Raw genomic sequence first — 18,240 nt, 5'->3', positions numbered from 1 at the left:
TATATAAAAAGACAACTTTAATCATATTGTGCATTCCTAATTCACCCAAAATCACACCATGTAATTTTTTATTTTTCAAAACACAATGTAACATCTTATAAATATTTTGATAAAGAGGCAATATTAGACTACCAATATTGGCTCTTTTCAAGTCATTTCCATCATAGAAGCTGTATTCACATTTCTTTCTCAAAAAAAAAAAAAAGCTGTATTCACATTTTTTTTTAATAATTTTTTTGCTAAAATTTAATTTAGTCTTTTGACTTTTATGTCGGTTACTTTAATTTTTGTCAATTTACTCCCACACTTTATCAAAATGACTATTTTGTTCAAATCTATTAGCAAATGAAGCCATTTGAAGATATTTTTCAAAAAATGATCATCAATAGACAATATTTATTATATGGCCCATCTCATGAATGTTTTTAAGTTAAATTTTAAGTAATACATAATGTTTACACAATGTTAATAAATTTGGATACATTAAGGATGGCAATAGGGTGAGATGTTGCTGAAAGATAGATTCTTCACCTTCACCCTCACCCTATATGGTTTTGTCTTACTCCATTCCCACCCTATCCCACATGAAGGGGCAAACTGCCTTGCCTCATCCCCGCCCATTGGGGCTCTACTTTGTGTTATTTCGTCCACCCCTCCCTACACCTATTACAATTTTTTTTTTAATTTTTTTTAAACTTGTTTTCATTAATATAAATATACTTGAAAGTACCAAAAAAAAAAAAATATGTCTTTAACATTAACAGTGTCAGGCAAGGCAAGATAGGGTTGAAAAACCCAAACCTATCCTACTATGACCCGAGGTGTGGGGCAAAAGTCTTGCTTGATTCCTGCCCCACCACCTGCTTTAAGAACTTGTAAGGACTCAATTTGTAACGACCTCGAACTGGTATTGGGTTCGTACGTTAAAGGCCCAAACAATAAAATTTGTAGAGCGTGGGCTGAAAAGTTAGGCCTTAGTCACCGGACGGTGGTTGGTCATGGTGTTAGTGATGGACGGACAGAGGTGAACTAATTTTGCCCAAGAAGTCTTTCTCCTCAGCACGGCTTGGGAGGCTCTGGTTCTTGGCCTTTTTTTTCCCAGCCCCCTTTCTGGATTGCTTACTTCTCTTTTTATACTAGTCTTTACCCTCCCTCCAACGTCCATGTGTTGGTTCAGCTTTCTAGGGCTGATACTTGTCCTATCAACCCATACCCAAAGTGGTTGGGGGTGGTTGTAAAAGTTGAAAAGCATTACTCTGTCAGGCACAGAGTATTTAATTGCAGTAATGATAGCCTTTCCCTTATTCTTTGTTGCCATATTGTTCAGGGGTCCTTTCTCCATCAATGCGGAGGTGCTAAGCTTTTCCTCAAACTGTTCCTATACCATACTTGCCCTTTCTTTCAGGAGCATTTTGGGATGCCGAGGACGATTCTGTTCTCGGCTATATCTCTAGGCCATTTGAACTTTCATTGTATATCCTTAGCAATGTCCCTCCTCGGCTTGGACCCTGGGCCCTAACGTAAAGTGGACTGGGATCATAAGTTCTCTGGCTCCACAGAACTTACTTGGCAATTTGAAAAAAGTATAGGGTCTAAATTAAATTTTAAACTTTATTTTTTTTCCTTAAAAGGATGACGAAGCATATGATTAAAAGATAAAATTTTAAAGATTTTTTTTAACGAAGGGCCCAAGAGAAGTGGTTAAGAACCGTTTAATACTTTATTAAATAATATTTTCATTTTTTTTTTCAAAAAATAAAGTCAAACTGTTATACATATATTCAAAATAGTACAATTTCAAAAAAAGAAAAAAAAAAAAACAGTACACACAATTATAATAAATTTGTGCGTGTAAGGTAATAAATCATTGAAATGTGTATTTTATTTTTTGAAAATTGTGCATTATGGTTCATAATTGAGTATTTATTAAGATCACTTGTTAATTAGACCCTCAAAATGTTATTATTCATTAAAAAGAAGATAAAAGTTTCAGATAAAAAAATAATTCTCGAAGGGCAAAGTTAATGAAAATGGAAAAGTTAATGGATACCCTAAGGGGGCGTTTGGTCGGCGTGATGTTACATTACGCCGTAATATTATGTTACGTCGTAATATTACGTTATTGTAATCTTAGTAATCTCAATACAAGAATACAATATTATATTGTTTAAAAAGGTGATGAGATTAAGATGATATAATATATTTTATAATTTTAAATTATGGTAATGTTAGAAAAAATAAAAAAAAATTTTAATGTCACATCATCGTAATGTGTATCATATCAAAAGCACATTACAACGAAACAAATGTCCTTTAAAAACATTGATTTAAGAAATATTTGTAAACACTCACTTTTTTGCAATTTTTTATACCTTTTATGAAAATGTTGTCAAAACTAAAAAAAAATAAAATTGATCGGTTGATGTTAATAAATATTTTAAGAACACCTGTTCACTAGACTCAAAGAGTCGGGACAGTTTGGAAAAGTATTTTAGATGAAAATTCACACGTGGCATTAAGAATTCCAACACATGGACCGCACGCTCAACAGTGTAGATATTAGCCCCCACAACCAATAGTCAAAGCTTGTATTAGGCAAGCAATTGTCAAACACGCCAAACAGAAAGCGGTAAAAACTACACCTAATCTTAATTTGTATGCACGCTACATAATTAAATAGTATTAATAATAAAGTTTATATTAAAAATAAATAAAAAATATTCTTCTAATAAAAAACTAAAAAATTCGAAATATATTAAGATTCAATTTTTTATTTTTTTTTAAAGTTTCAACTTATGACGTTCGCTTTTGATACTATCAAAAATTTTACTAGTTTAGTTAAATTGAAACCCACGTATTAAGATTCAAGTTTTTAACCAAGAGTTTAGCCAAAAAAAAAAAAAAAGTTATTAACCAAGAAAAGCAGCCACCCAAGTTGGCAATAAACAAAAACTACAGCGAATGAATCCAAAATTAAAAAAGATAAAAGGAAGGCAAAAAGATATAAATATGTAAAAATGGGAATCCCAATTCCCAAGTCCCAAAAAACTCCCGAAATTGCATAATCCATACTAAAAGTGCCCCTTTGACTAAAATCCAAAGCAAATTGTTTGAGCTTTTTTAGCAAATAATTTCAATTTTAGATTTTTTTGTTTTTAAATATTTTAACAAACATTTAATATAAAAGTTATAAAAAATTATATATATTTTTTATATATTTTGTACAAATAAATTATCGAAAACTACTATGCCAAACAAGCTTTAATAGTTAAGAATGACATGGGAAAATGCTAAAATTATAATTTTTTATTATAAATTATTGATATGCTAAAGAGTGATGTTAGTTATGAGTCCATGTAAGAAATAAAGTTTTAAGTGACAGATTGATATTGATGGACAAAAGAGTAATTTCAATAATAAATTCACATTAAAACTAATAACAACCCTACCTATAATTTGTTAGAAGGATATTGTAAATATATAACTTTTCATATAAAAATCGACATACATAAACATTATCCAAAGATGCTTTTGTTAACAAAAGCTAATGCTTAAGTCATCTTTTACGATAATGTCCTCCTTTTCTTCCCAATTTTAACGTCACCCAGTCCTCACTCACTTTAATACTCTCTCTCTCTCTCTATCTCGTCCTTTAAAAAAAAAAAAAAAAACTAAGAATCAGAAGAAAAAAACAAAAGAAAGAAAGAGAAAGATATACAGAGGTTGCAATCAGCAAAAATCAAAGCAAAGCTGTTTGCCTCTCTCTCTCTCTTTCTCTCTCTCTCTCTCTCACACACACACATTTGATCATATTCTTTTCCAAAACCCTGTTTTGTTTCTCTCTCTACAATCTTTTCCTTTACTAAGCATATTTGTTTTTTCCCTTTAATGAGTCTCCATTTTTAGACCTCCCTTTTCTATTCTTGTTCATAAAAACCTCAAACCCAAATCAGATTCTCATTCTCTCACACTCCCAAATCCATCAAATTCTTTAAACCCATTTCCATTTTCTCTCAGAGACCCCCGAAAACATAGTGTACTTATTAATTAATTTTCTCTGAATTTTTTTTATATACATATAGTTATATATATAGTATATTACTGGGGGATTTTTTTTTTTTGGTGGGGGTTGTGTGTGTGAATCTAATGGCTGCGGTGGCTGAAGTGCCTGGTGAGGCAGTGGCTGCCAAGACCTTAGACACCAAACCCACATCGGAATCTGAAATCAATGTGCAAGTGCAAGAACTTGTTGCCATGTTCAAAAAGTTGAATCCTTTAGCCAAAGAGTTTTTTCCTTCCTCTTACCCAAATCATCAAAATAGCTTTTATTTTCTGAACAATGGTCAATTGTCTCCCAACAATTTTGCTGACACCAATAAGCCTTCTGGCAATGATTTCTATCCCAACAACCGCAGGGTAATTATCATTCTCATTTGATCTCTTCTATGTGGTTTTTGGGTTTTATATCATTGTATGAATGATTGTTTGGATTGTCTTTGTGTTTTAGAGAAATGGGTTGTTGTTGTTGGTTTTGCTTATTTACTGTTTCTTTTGTTCTCTTTTTTTTTTGGGTGTAATGTGAATTGAGTTGAGTGTCTGAATCGGTAGATTAATGGGTTTTTGGATTTTTATTTTTATAAAATTATTATTATTATTATTATATATTTCTGTGATTTGAATTGAGTATGAAAATTGGTATGCACAAGTTATGCTTACCACTAAATAGGTTCTAGCATTGATACTGTTATATCCATTTTCTTTATAGGAAGAAAATTTGAAATGGTATGCTTTTTTAAGAAGAAAGAAATTGATATGAGCAGAATTCTTGGTTTCAATTGATCGTCTGAATTATATTTTAGTACTTGTTGATGGTGGTGTTGAGTAGAGTTTCTGGGTTTTGTTATGTAATTTTTAATATAGGTGGTATCTGAATATTTTTTTTGCTTTCATACAGAAATTAATTTCAATCTCTTGTCTGAGTTGGATTAACAACTTTTGCGTTTTCTATTTTATTTATTTATTTTTAAGTAAAGGAAGAGGTGCAAGTGCAACATGAGGTGAATTTCTGGTGTTTGTCTTGCCAATTGTGTTTTTAACCAATTTGTGGTCTGAGACTGAATATGTCCAATTTTGGTCTAATTATATATTTCGATTGAAATGCTGGAACACTTAAGCAAGGAAGGGTAGTTTTTTCTATCTGATTTTATTTAGGTGATGATAAAACTTCCCTGTTGGAAATAAAGAGAGAAAATATTGAGAAATAGTTTTTGAAGAAGTTTCTTGCCAAAAACATTGACATTTTACAATCTTGTATCTGTTATATCTCTTCAATGTAGTTGCTAAAATTTCAACTTTTCATTTCCAGAGAAGAAACAACTATAACCAGGGGAGGAGAAGGTTGAATGGGAGAGCTTTCAAAGCTCAACGAGAAGATAGCATTAGACGAACGGTTTATGTTTCTGATATTGACCAGCATGTAAGTGAAAATTTTGGGAATTTCTAATCATCTTGATGGTTGAATATATAAATATATGGTCTTTATTTGGTTTTAATTTTTGAATAATAACTTTAATAAATCCTTTTATCAAATTTAGGTCACTGAAGAGCGGCTTGCTGCCTTATTTAGTAGTTGTGGCCAGGTAAGTTGCAATGCTCATTTGAACACTGATCAATCCATTGTTTTTTCTGTACTTTAATTTATTTGAACCTAGGAGCTTCATTTTGATTCTTTGATAATATTTTAATTCACTTAGAGAATTCTTTTCCGTTATAACTTTGAAGTTGGCTAAATCATTTTAATTTTTAATTTTTTATTTCATCCTAGAGAACTATGCCAATGGGCTCTAGCTCAAAAGGCATTTCCTTCCCCCATGAGAAAGATTGGAGGATAAGGTTATGGATTCAAAACCCACTGCATGTGTGTGCAAACTTATCAAAAATAAACAGAAGAATTAAATCATGTCAGGGGGAGTTTTCACAATTTGGCTATGTGATCCCCATAGGCCTTCACATTTTAAATTTTTTGTCAATGAGTTCATCACAAAAATTTTGTGGAACATATTTGGCAACTATATATGTTTTCTTGAGTCCATTGTCCCTTTGAATGCAATGAGAAAATTTACACGCTTGACCCATTGCAGCTGCTGCCTAGTGCCTACCCTTAGATGCCCCTTGCTCCATTGGTAGGCCCCAGCATGAATACCATTATTAATACAGCAGTCTCTGATACTACTTCTGGCACGTAGCCATTGTAAGGCCCATTTCCTAGCATGCTACCTAGGCATGCAGCTTCTAGCAGGCTGCTTGAAATGACACTCCCCCATTCTTCAAAACTGTCTTCTTTACTCTACTAAGCAAGTAAATTTTTTTACTCTACTGTTTGGCTGTTTTTATTTCACACTCTTCTTAAAATGAGCTAATGCTGACCCTATTTTTTTTTTGTTGTAATAAGGCTTGGTTGTTGTTATTGTTATTTTCTTAACATAAGCTATATGAATTTGTTAAGGGAGCTGATGCCATGAGCCTTGTAGCTCAATTGGCGCTTCCTAGTGTTTCCAATGGAGATGTCTAGGGTTCAGAGGTTCCCTTCCCCTTTGTAACTATAAAAAATTTGTTAAGGGAGCTGGTGGTTTTAGTTTTTTGGTAGTTGAATTCTTATGTGTATAATGTAGAAGGATTTGTGATTGTTATGATGAAGTATCTACCTGACTCTCAATGTGTACCTGGGCATGCACTAAATTGTAGTTTTCGAAGTACTAATTTATGAAATGGAACAAGTATATGTGAAAAAAAATTCATTAGAAGATGATTGGTAAAGTTGTCACTAGAAAAAGTAAATACTCTAGTTGTGATCATCACCTAGAAGTCTAGAATGGTTATCTGAGTATGGAGTGTTGGGACCTGATGCATGCCAGAGATTGGTTCTCTCCATGCCCTTTTTGGGACTAAGAATGATTCTTGGGGTTTTTATTTTTAATTTGTAAAATCGGAAGTGGTCGTGTTGTTATAACTAGCTCATTGATAGGGCTAATGTACTCTATCAATGGTCTTGCATTACTTACAGTCTGAGCTATGGTTGTCCACTGAATGATTAGTATGGAATTTTTTAAGCTGTTAAATCAGATAGTTTCATTAATTAGAAGCCAATAAGCTACATCTCAATTGGCACTCCTTTCCCTTGTAAGAGCAAGGTGGAGGGTGAGGTTGTGCATTCAAGACACACTGGGTGTGTGTGTGTAACTTACCAATAAAAAAATAAAAATCATTGATTAGAATAAGAACTAATCATGATTGGGATGTTTATTATTATCTTTGACTGCTCAAATTACATAATCAAGCCTCATTTGGTGATATATGACTGTTGAAAAAAAAAAGTATATATATATATGTATATATATATATTCTTTTTCTGCTCTATCTTTGTTTGTTATATACTTTCCTTGGTAGGTGCAATTTGATAAAAAAAAAAAAAATTCATCATGTTTCATTACTGTTGTCTAATCTCTAGTTCTTCACCACCATAGCCTTTTTAACTACTACCTCATTCCTACAAGAGTTGTAGTCAGCAATATTAGTTTAATATTGCCAAATTTATTTTCTGATTTAGCTCCAATATTTGCAATTATTTATTTTTTCTTCTCATAAGTACACTGATTTAAGATCTTGTTCTTACTATGCATTTGAATCTGTCTTCTATGTATCTCCTCTTTTATATGATTCATTGGCTGAAAGGTTTTGTGGCTGTGCTCCTTGATAGAGGTTTAATACTTTTTTGCTGTTTTTTATGATCTTGTTAGTTCACAGACATGGGAGGTTATGGTGCATGTCTACCATGGTAGGGTGTGTTTATTCTGTATTCAATACCTGCCTTTCCTGTTTCATGTACTTTAGATTCAACTAGACTAATTATTTTTATTCTAAGAAAATATACCCTCTTTTCATATATAATAATTTTCTAAATTCTTAATCCCTTTTCTAAAAAAAATTTAAGGGCATTTTTCCCCCAATTAAATCATTGGGTGAAAATACTGTCAAGTTATTAAATGTTCAAAATTACCCATAAGTCCTGAACAACAACCTCACCCTTTACAACTACAATAAAGCCTTAGTTTCAAAATTTTGGGGTTGGCTATGGATCCTCACTAGATTAGTTAGGGTTAGCCTCATGTATTATTTTTTTCCATCCTATTCTATCTAAATTCATATGATCTATTACTTCCTTTATTGACATGTCCTTTTTTATTACTTCTACTTATGATTTTTGGTCTTCCTCTACCTTTTTTTTATTCTTTCAACTTGGATCAACTCACTCTTTCATGCTCGTGCATTAGTCTTTCTCCTCTAGACATGATTTTTCTGATTTTTTCATCAATAGGGGCTACCCTATCTTTAAGCAAATTTCCTCATTTTGAATAATTTCTTTCTGTGTATTTCCACTATATGCATCTTAACATTCTCATTTTAGCTACAATCATTTCATGAATATGTTGCATGTTAACATTCCAAAATTCGGTACCATAGATCATAGCTGGATGTATAGCAGTCTTATACAATTCTCCCTTTAACTTAATAGGTATTTTATGATTGAACAATATTCTTGATGTGCTTCTCCACTTCACGCACCCACTCTTATCCTATGATTCACATCCTCTTCAATTTCTCAATCTTTAAGAATTATTGATTTAAGATAATGAAAGCTATCGCTCTATGACATCTTTTGATTATCAAGTCTTACCATCTCTTTGTTACCGTTTCTACTTTTACTAAATTTAAATTTACATTCCATGTACTTTGATTTGGTCCTACTTAATTGAAAACCTTTGGATTCTAGAGCATCTCACCAAATTTCTAACTTGGCATAAATCTACTTCTAATTTCATCCCACTAAAATTATATCATTTGTAAAAAGAACCTTCATCTCTTCTCTATAAATAGAAAAAAAATAGAGATTATATCAAACAAAATAAACCAGTTTGGTTTGTTCTTGATTAAAATGGTTTCTCTTTCCCCATTCTTATTATTAGTGATAATTCTTGTTTGCAATCTACAATAATCACGACTCATATCATACTTTTATTTGTTTTAAGTGACTGATGTTAACTTCTTTATCACCTGGTTCTATTCCCCAATAGTTTTGATCATATGACCTCCTGTATTTTGTTCTTGTTAAACCTTGCGCCTTCATAAAAACAAATTAACCTTTTAGCATCTTTACTTAAAACAATATCATAATTTGAATATCCGATGAATGTTTTCTAATTCTTCTGCTACATTGTCCAAAAGTGTGTAATTTTAAATCTTCACAAAGTATTACTAGTAGCTTTCCTCTGCCTGTAGTATGTGTGGCCCATGTGGAGTGAAATGCTTTGGTTTATGCCTTTTCCTTTAAGAACAATGGTAATTTGTCTTTCTCTCTGAGTATGTTTTGTATTTATGAGAGAACTAGGTTTTTTGATAATTGCATTTTCTTTTACTACATGGTTAGTTTGGTTGATGGGATAGTAAAATCACTTTTTTCAGTTTTATTTATCTATTTATTTATTTTAAAATTTTGAAGGTTAATGATTGCCGAATTTGTGGTGATCCGCATTCAGTTCTACGTTTTGCATTTGTGGAGTTTGCTGATGACCGTAAGTTGATTGTTCTGGCCTGCAAGTCTTTCTTACTGGTGTTCTTTTTCCCCCACCAAAACATACTGATATAATGTGAACATGGGATTTATGCCAACAGATGGTGCAAGAGCAGCTCTAGAACTTGGAGGGACGATGCTTGGGTACTATCCGGTTAGGGTTTTACCTTCAAAAACTGCCATCCTTCCTGTGAACCCTACATTCCTTCCTAGAGTATGAATCATTAACTTTCTGGCTCTTTCTAGTTGTGTTAATTTCAAAACTCTATGAAATTGTTTGCTGTATTGGTGTTTTGATGACTGAAATTTAACTGCAGTCAGAGGATGAACGGGAAATGTGTGCCAGGACAGTCTATTGTACAAATATTGATAAGAAGGTATTCCCCTTTGTTTTATTTGGAAGTATTAAGTTTTACATTCCTGCTGATACTTTTTTAACTGCGTCTCTGTTCTGGATGATGCCCATCATAGTGATAGTGGTCATATGCATTATGCATGCATATGTAGTGATTGTAGTTGATTTACTTGATTCCCAGTCAATCTTAATTTTTTCCCAATAAAAGGCTCATTTGTGAATGCAGGTTTCTCAAGCTGAAGTGAAGAACTTCTTTGAAACAGCCTGTGGTGGTGAGGTTGGGACAATACTTAAAACATGATTGCATTTTAATGGATTAGAAAACAATCAAAACATGATGTGTCAAGTTACGTGATTGATAGTTGACATCATTTCAAATTTACAGGTTACTCGCTTGAGGCTTTTGGGAGATCATGTTCATTCAACTCGTATAGCTTTTGTTGAATTTGCACTGGTAAGTTTTTGTTTACAACCTTGAAGTTATTGATGTTTTAGAGGTAATTTAAAAAAAAAGGAATTTGCAAAGGTCTCTCTCTCTCTGTGCCTGGTTAAAAACAATATTGAATATTGACCATCTGATATCTGGTTTTCATGGAGTTCTTAGATATAGATATTATTCTCATTTTCTCAGGTCAGAGTTGGGTGAAAATAGTGCATATAGGTATGAGAATGAGCTATTTTCATGTACAAAGCATGATCTTTGCTCACTGTTTTGCTGATGAATCTAACTATCAAGGAAATTTCTTCACCGGAGCCATACTCCTTTATTTTATTTTATTTTATTTTACATATGTAATACATCTCAAATACTTGCAAATACTTGTTAAAAACATCCAAAATTTGAAGTTAAGTTACTTCTGGAGAGGTAGAACACATCAAATATCAAACTGCAACCTTAGTACAAAATAAAATGGAAATACATAAGCAGGGTTACTTGTATCTTTTGTCTGGTACAGATGTTTCCTACCTTTTTGTTGCATTAACTAGAGATACTCATGTAATTAATTTGTTATAAATGGTGATGTTAATACTTTAGCAAAACAATTGTTTTTGTCAGACACGTGCACAAACATATGAAATATGGGATTCATACCCTAATTTCAAGGTTTTGCTGTGTTGACATATCTGTACTATATATATCCCCATCTCTTGTATCAGTATCCATGCTTCATAATATTTCTTCATACTCAGTAACATAATTGTGACTTTCGGAATTAGTAAGTCATTCTGTAAAATTTCTCATGTTGTCTCGCATTAGTTAGAGCAATGTTGCTAAATGCGTCAAGCGCATAGGTATCTTGGAGCCTAGGTGCAAAGCATAATCGCGCACTTGATTGAAGTAAAGCGCACAGTTTTCAAATATAATATCTCATAACTTCTAATAGAAATATTGGTAACATATAATTAAAAAAAAAACTCAAAATTTGTATTTTTACCTATTAGGTAAGTTCTATTGTATAATGTTTGTAAGTTTTAAAAATTTTATGCAAGTCATTTCAATTCTTATGACTTTTATGTAGTAATTTGAAAACAATTATCATTGGTTAATATCATAATAATCTAGTCATAGAAAATTTAAACATAATATTTTATATGGTTCTTTTGTGCTTTATAAAAGTACATAACCATGATAGTTATGATCAAATGATGTATATGGTTCAATCAACATACATCTAAAAGTCAAAGACCAAAAAGCACAAACATTGTAAATTAACTTTGTTTGTACCTTATGACATGTAAATAAAAAAAATTATTAGTGTAATTCAACACCCTAAGGATAGTGGTTGTGTACTAAATCATTGGTCCACTTCATTTCTTTCAAGATCAAGCAATTAATTTTGATGATCCATATCTTTTTTAGCAATAAAATAAAAAAAGCATGCTTGGGCATGCTTTCTGCTTCTTCAAAAAGCTCCAAAAAAGCGTGCCTAAAGCGCGCTTCATTAAGTGAGCTTTTTTTTTTTTTTTGGCTTAGCTAAGTGTTAAGAGCTTGGTGCTTCGAGTTGAGCTTAAGTGTGCCTGAAGCGCACTTTTAACGACACTGGGTTAGAGAATTACCATTCCCTTTGCAGTGAACATGCTTCATTTTTATAAGTTAAATACATGATTGTTTGCGCATGTGAATAGTGGGCAGTTTAAACAATAGGATACTTATTAACATCTTCAAGGTTTATATCAGTTGTTCGTTGTCCAAATTTGATATATCTCTTTGTCTGTTTTTATTTATTTTGGACTACTTCCCTATTCATAGTCAAGAGTTATCCCACTAACTAAACCATTTTGACTTTTGGAATTCATCTTAGTGGCCCAATATATCTATGAAGAAATGAAGTGGGTGGTGCTGAATCTAATTTGACAGTTTGGGAGCATGGTCAATTATCTCCTTATCCTACTCTTCAGGATACCGCTCTAATATCCAAGATAAAACGGCATGTCCAACAATTTCTTAGGAAATTCAAAAAGATGTCTTTATTGAAAAACCTATCACAAAAGTAATTTGATCTAAGTGGCCTGTTGGCTAAGTAAAAAAGGGAAAATTATGATGAGAGGATATTTGTGAGGTCTTTCTGTGGTGACACTGTGGACCTGGCTCCCAGCTGTGCGCTTCAACACTATCGTCTTTTGTATTTATTGCAATATACATGAACAAATGAAAACTATTGAAATAATCAATTATGGTTTTAAGTATTAATAGGTCATGGTACAATCCTCTGGTGGAGGTACTACCATTTTAACAGGAAATGTATGTCTTTTATAATCCCAAAGAACTTTTTCTGATGCGGAATTCCTTCTAATTTCTTCCCTTATCTGCATTTCTGAAAGGTACCATATAAAGGGATATGAGAAATTTATAGATTATGAAGCTTTGGTGCAAAAAGAGGCTAGAGTTGTTGACTTAAAGACTGCTTTATCACATTCTAACTTCTAATTATGAGCTGCAAAATAAGCTCCATTGAGTCCAATTCAGAATGAGTGGTATACTACATTCTGGTTTCTCTTTTGCAAAAAACAGTGATCCTCATTCTAGGTAATGTAAGGGTGTTTTTATTTTATTTATTTTTGTGTAACAACGTCAGTTGTGGGTAGTTATTCTTTATGTTCGATTTATGATTTAATTGATCATTGTAATTTGCGTGTTTGATTGTATTGTCCGCATTTATCTACATCCTGTATACTTGCATGACTGTTTCTGGTATCAATAAAGTTTCATAATTTCATTATTTATATATAAAAAAGGGTTTGTGTGTTCTCCTGTTATCAGCTAACATCTCAAACCATGAGATTGAATTATTTATTTTTATGTCAAAAGTTACTTTCATTTTGGCAATGTTATCTTGTTGAACATGCCATGGATACTTACGTAGAACACTATTTCATAAATTAATGTCTTTTTTTTGATTATGAAGTTGCCCATGATCCTATTGTGTCTTTTTTTTTTTTTTTTTTAAATAAAAAAGAAGAAGAAGAAAATAACAGAAAAGAAAAAAGTTATAAGTTACACATTCAGCCTGTGGGTCTTGAACCCCTAACCATATCTTCCATCCCATTATTAAGATAGGAAGAAGTTTCATTTGAGCTAGAGCTCATTGACATTGTGTCTTTGAACCATGAACTCATCTAAAGAATAGGGGGAGAAAGTGCAATTTGAGCTATAGATCATTGGCCTAAATCAATGACATTTTGCTATGCATTTGTCAAACTTATGGTGCCAGACCTTTCTTTCTTGCTTTTGCCCTGATGTTCTTGTCAGTACATTCTTGCACTCATTCTGTCGGTTTTAACTACTTTATCAACATGTCTTCCTTACACCAAAAATCGATTGGTGTCTTGGTCTGATGATAAAGAGCATCATCAAGAGCGGACGCCATAGGTTGAAACTCTCAAAAAAATTGTTGGCACATTTAATCAGCCATATGATTTACTTATCAAAAAAAAAAAAAAAATCAACATGTCTTGCTTATATTATATTTATTTTTAGTCATGAATTATATGTTTATTCTGCTGGCAAGATGGAACATGTCATGTTCATTTGTCAAGACATGTCTATCATTAACAAAAATGGGGACACTTTGGTTTGAAATTAATCACTCACTTAAAATTTGTGGAAATGTTGTGAAATCTAATCAAAACTGATGTTACATTTATCATTAAAAAAGAAAGCATACAAACTACTTTTTTTCTATGTCAATCTTCTTCAAACTGATTCTAATATTTGGTGTTTAGGTATACTTTTTGACACTGGTTCATTAACATAGTAGCCATATTATGACATAGGTATCTTGATTTGTGCTTTTTGCAACTATTTTAATTGGATTTCCTGAATTTTTTGTAAAATGGAGAGACATTTGATTTTTCCATATCTTATGCATGACTATATTCCATAGATGGGATGTGGATTTAGTAATTACTTGGCTTGGAAACCAAAGGATAATGAAGATTAAGGTAGAGGTTCTAGTTAAGAGGAGATAAGGACTAGAGCAGAAGTTGTCCTTATCTATGTAGTAAATAAATTATGCGGAGAGAATTTATTGCCTTCTTACAGAGGACATATTTCATTCCTAGAATTGTGCCTGCACTAAGTGCACTTCCCTTTATCATGAAAACAATTAGTAATAACAATAATACACAATTCATAGTTGCTGAATGATGATTTCCTTTTCTTTGATGTACTGGTACCAAATACTGTCATAGATGGAGTACTTGTAAATGAAAAGTCATTCACAGTTGTGCTTATAAAAGCACAAAAATCACCCCTTCAGCCCACCCCCCCCTCTTAGGAAGAGAATTATGGAAGTAATTGTGCATTTTCTGTGTATGTTAAATATATTCGGCAATGAGTTATATGCATTGTTTACTTGAAAAAGACTGGAAACCAAAATTAGAGGAGTTTTCTCTCTTTTTGTATATGCTTTTGGGCATCCTGTGGGATGCAGAAAATCTGCATTAAATAAAAACAGCAAGCTTGCTTGTTGCTTTAGAAATGTCATCTTTTATATGCACTCTACACTTATATTTCACTGCCCGCCGTTGTTGGGGGGGCTGGGGGAGGGGGTTGTTGCGGACATTTTCTTTACAAAAATACTTGTTTTCTTACCTAAGAATTAAGAAACACTGCACATTGTTTGATGTTACTTAGGTATGAAGGATCTATATGATGCAAATGAGCTCGAGGTTATATGACACCTCCAGAAGAATGGGGTGTAGCCATGGGTACTAATTGAGTGTGTATAGCTTACTAGTAGAAAAATAATAGATCCATGAGATAACATCATGGGGTAAAGACATAATGATGTTTACTTGTGATCTAATATGCTTGAGGAGACCTATCAAAAAAAAAAAAAAAAAAATTTATATGCTTGATGAGTCCCCTTTGTGTGAATTATTTATGAAGGGACAATGTTTCATCTCCATGGGTGAGGTGTATACACATTTCTGCATTTAGAAAAACAAATTTCCAAATTAATATCTGAGAAAAGGGAGGTGTATACCAGCACTTTTTTTTTTTTTTAAAGAGGTTTTCTATAGTTTGTGCAATATAATTTACTGTATGTTACATGAATCATTTCTAGTTTTTGTGGTTATTATACATTGTTAATTTTTTTTGGCCTTTTTTCTTGTTAAAATTGGGTCATCCAACACCCCCCCCAAAACACACACACACACACACACACACACAAACAAACAAACAAAAAAGAAAAAGAAAAAAGGGGTCACTTTTTTAACAAGAGATCTATAGCATTGAACTATCAATTCTAGATTACATGAGACTCATTTGCAAACAGTTGTTTTATGATTTATGCTTTTACTTAATAATTAATTAATTTTTTAATGATTTATTGATGTGTTTGAGTCATCTAAAACCTTATGCCACAATGCTCTGATTGCAGTAAATGGCTCTTGCTTAAATCTGACATGTTAGTTTATTTTCCTGAGCAGGCGGAAAGTGCCACTACTGCACTGAGTTGCAGTGGGATGATAGTAGGAACCCAACCCATCAGGTTTGCCCCTGGACTGGATTGTTCTTTCAAGTCCTTAACTAAGTTTGATGTCACTTTATCTTGTATATTGTTGATTTTGTAGGGTAAGTCCATCAAAGACACCCGTGAGGCCACGAGTTACTCGCCCAACATTGCATTAACTAATCATCATTGTCCAAGACACATGGATGGAATTGGGTCAACTTCCCAGTTGAGAGAGACTTGTGTTGAAGGGGTGGTGAAACTTTCGTTTTTTATTTTTTTGTTTTTTATTTTTTTTGGTCTTCAGTATTTCCATCTTTTCTGTCTCAGCAGTTACTTTTTCTGTGACTGAACATATCGTGATCCTGCTTCAATTGAAGTTTTACAAGACCGGGCCTCGGTCTGAGAATTTTTCCTTGTTCCATCCTCTTTGTTTTGACAATTTCATCTATTAACTTAATAGCGTTAGTTTCTGTTACTAATGTGTTGATTGCAAGCCTTGCTAATACTACCGGTAAGCCCAAGCTTAAAGTACCAGTACCAAATGTTTAACAAAATTGCCAAGAGCCTTTTAGCTCTATTGGCACTTCCTGATGTTTCTTCCTGAAACATTCAGGGTTTAAATCCCCCACCCCTAACTACTAATGTAAAAAAAAATGAAGTTAAACAAAATGAATGTACTATCGCTACTAGGAAGTGAAAATTGTCATCATAGAGGCAAGTCTGTATGAATATGGACCTGCCATCAAAGAATTGGGTTCCATCCCAGCCCCAGCAAACATCCCTCGACTCTTTTTATGCTTATCTGGACCATTCAAGTTTCTGGTACATATGGTAAATGCGATTAGTGATGCAAAACGTTTCCCTATCTGGGTGTAAGTTAAATTAGTTAATGCAGTTGATTTGTGTTTTTCTGAGACAAATTGATATGCTTTGTGTTGTTTATATATTCTAGGGGGAAATTACATTTTACCCTTTTAAACTATACCACTTACCCCTCTAAATGATTAGAATGCACATTTTACCTGCTTAAACTATTACTTACATAACACTTACCCTTCTAAATTATGAGAGTGCACACTTACCCTCTTGGACTATTACTTGTGTAACACTTTGCAACCCATTCCATAGGTAATAATTTAGGAAAATAAGTGTGCATTCTCATAGTTTAAGGGGTAAGTATAAAAGGGGTCATAGTTTAGGGAGGTAAAGTATGCATTTTCATAGTTTGTAGAGAAAAGTGTAAAATGAAGTATAGTTTAAGAGGGTAAAGTGTAATTTTCCCCATATTCCATATAAATTGTGTTGGGCTGTGGGCTAGGCAGTTCAGTATAGTTTGATATTTTCTTCCTTCGGGCGATTTGGTACACATCATCTCCAATTTGCCTGGACCTTGGTAAAAAAAAAAAAAAACAACAATACGTTGTCATTGCTTGAGAAATGTTTCACCGTTCCATCATGTTCATGTGTGTGGGGAATACCTTGGTCTTGCCATTCCTCAACAAATATATGAAAAAAGTTGGAGCGAATGAATCTGAACTCTCAGGTTAGATATCAAAGCTTCTTTCCTTTCTTGGTCGCCACACCCTCATCAAATCAGTGACTGAATCCATTCCTGCTCTCTGCATGCACTATTCATCTCTTCCTACAAAATATTATTCCTCCCTCTTGATATGGATCACTTTCTTCCCTTAATTCACCATTAAATGCTCAAGGCCTTAAGTGGTCCTTTAGTAGCAATCCCACCCTCTCTTTATGATCATGCCTTTCAAGGTAAGAAATCAAAGTAGATGACTTTTGCCCTTTCTATAAAGCAAAATCTGGAAATCCTACCCATCTCCTACCAAAAACCTTTTGGAACAACCTCCAAATCCCAGGGCATTGTATTGGACCCTTCTCTTCCACTTGGCAACATTTCAATTGCACTTCCAAAGCTCTCTTCATAACCATTCCTTGAACTTCTCTTCCCTATGGGACTCTCTTTGGCTCACCATAAATAGCCCCATCTTATGTTGGCATGACCAACCCATTCATGACCACTTGCTTCCAAAAAGATTTAAACCTTCCACCACACTCAACACAAAAGTTCCTATCTCTGTGAAATGGAAAAGTCATTCCCTTGTTTAGTTTAAACTTAACACCGATGAATTTTTACTATGAAACCTAGGCAGATCTGGTTGGGGGGGTTTAATTTTTTTGATACCATTCAAAAGGGAGAAAACAATTACAAAAAGTCATAAAAGGCTGGATTAAACCAGCATTGGTTCATTGGCATGGCACACGGGTTGCCAATTTAG

At 33.0% G+C, this 18,240-nt stretch overlaps 1 protein-coding gene across 2 annotated transcripts; it reads left to right on the top strand.

Moving 5' to 3' along the window:
* Positions 1-3,697: 3,697 nt before the first annotated feature.
* On the top strand, positions 3,698-16,367 carry LOC115986815 (polyadenylate-binding protein-interacting protein 9-like). Of its 2 annotated transcripts, none has more exons than XR_004090898.1 (10): positions 3,698-4,416; positions 5,366-5,476; positions 5,595-5,639; positions 9,557-9,629; positions 9,730-9,842; positions 9,946-10,005; positions 10,210-10,260; positions 10,369-10,437; positions 12,807-13,011; positions 15,921-15,982. XR_004090898.1 is itself a non-coding variant. In XM_031110145.1 (10 exons), exons 1-10 carry the CDS (start codon positions 4,147-4,149, stop codon positions 16,120-16,122), a joined length of 912 nt encoding a protein of 303 aa, XP_030966005.1. In that variant the 5' UTR covers positions 3,701-4,146; the 3' UTR covers positions 16,123-16,367. The 2 variants fall into 2 exon arrangements, 1 of the variants encoding a protein (XP_030966005.1); XM_031110145.1 differs by lacking the exon at positions 12,807-13,011 and adding an exon at positions 16,065-16,367 and having other exon boundaries at positions 3,701-4,416.
* Positions 16,368-18,240: the final 1,873 nt, after the last annotated feature.

The sequence above is a fragment of the Quercus lobata genome, chromosome 4 (genome assembly GCF_001633185.2).
Source record: "Quercus lobata isolate SW786 chromosome 4, ValleyOak3.0 Primary Assembly, whole genome shotgun sequence".
Taxonomy (NCBI): Eukaryota; Viridiplantae; Streptophyta; class Magnoliopsida; order Fagales; family Fagaceae; genus Quercus; species Quercus lobata.
Note: the sequence above shows the minus strand (reverse complement) of the source record. Positions and strands in the feature narration are given on the sequence as shown.

What these genes read in the sequence shown, in the direction of transcription:
- LOC115986815 (XM_031110145.1), top strand. Translation starts at nt 4,147, where the DNA reads ATGGCTGCGGTGGCTGAAGTGCCTGGTGAGGCAGTGGCTGCCAAGACC. An exon ending in TCTATCCCAACAACCGCAGG is followed by an intron (nt 4,417 to 5,365) that starts GTAATTATCATT and finishes TTTCATTTCCAG; the next exon opens with AGAAGAAACAACTATAACCA. An exon ending in ACCCTACATTCCTTCCTAGA is followed by an intron (nt 9,843 to 9,945) that starts GTATGAATCATT and finishes ATTTAACTGCAG; the next exon opens with TCAGAGGATGAACGGGAAAT.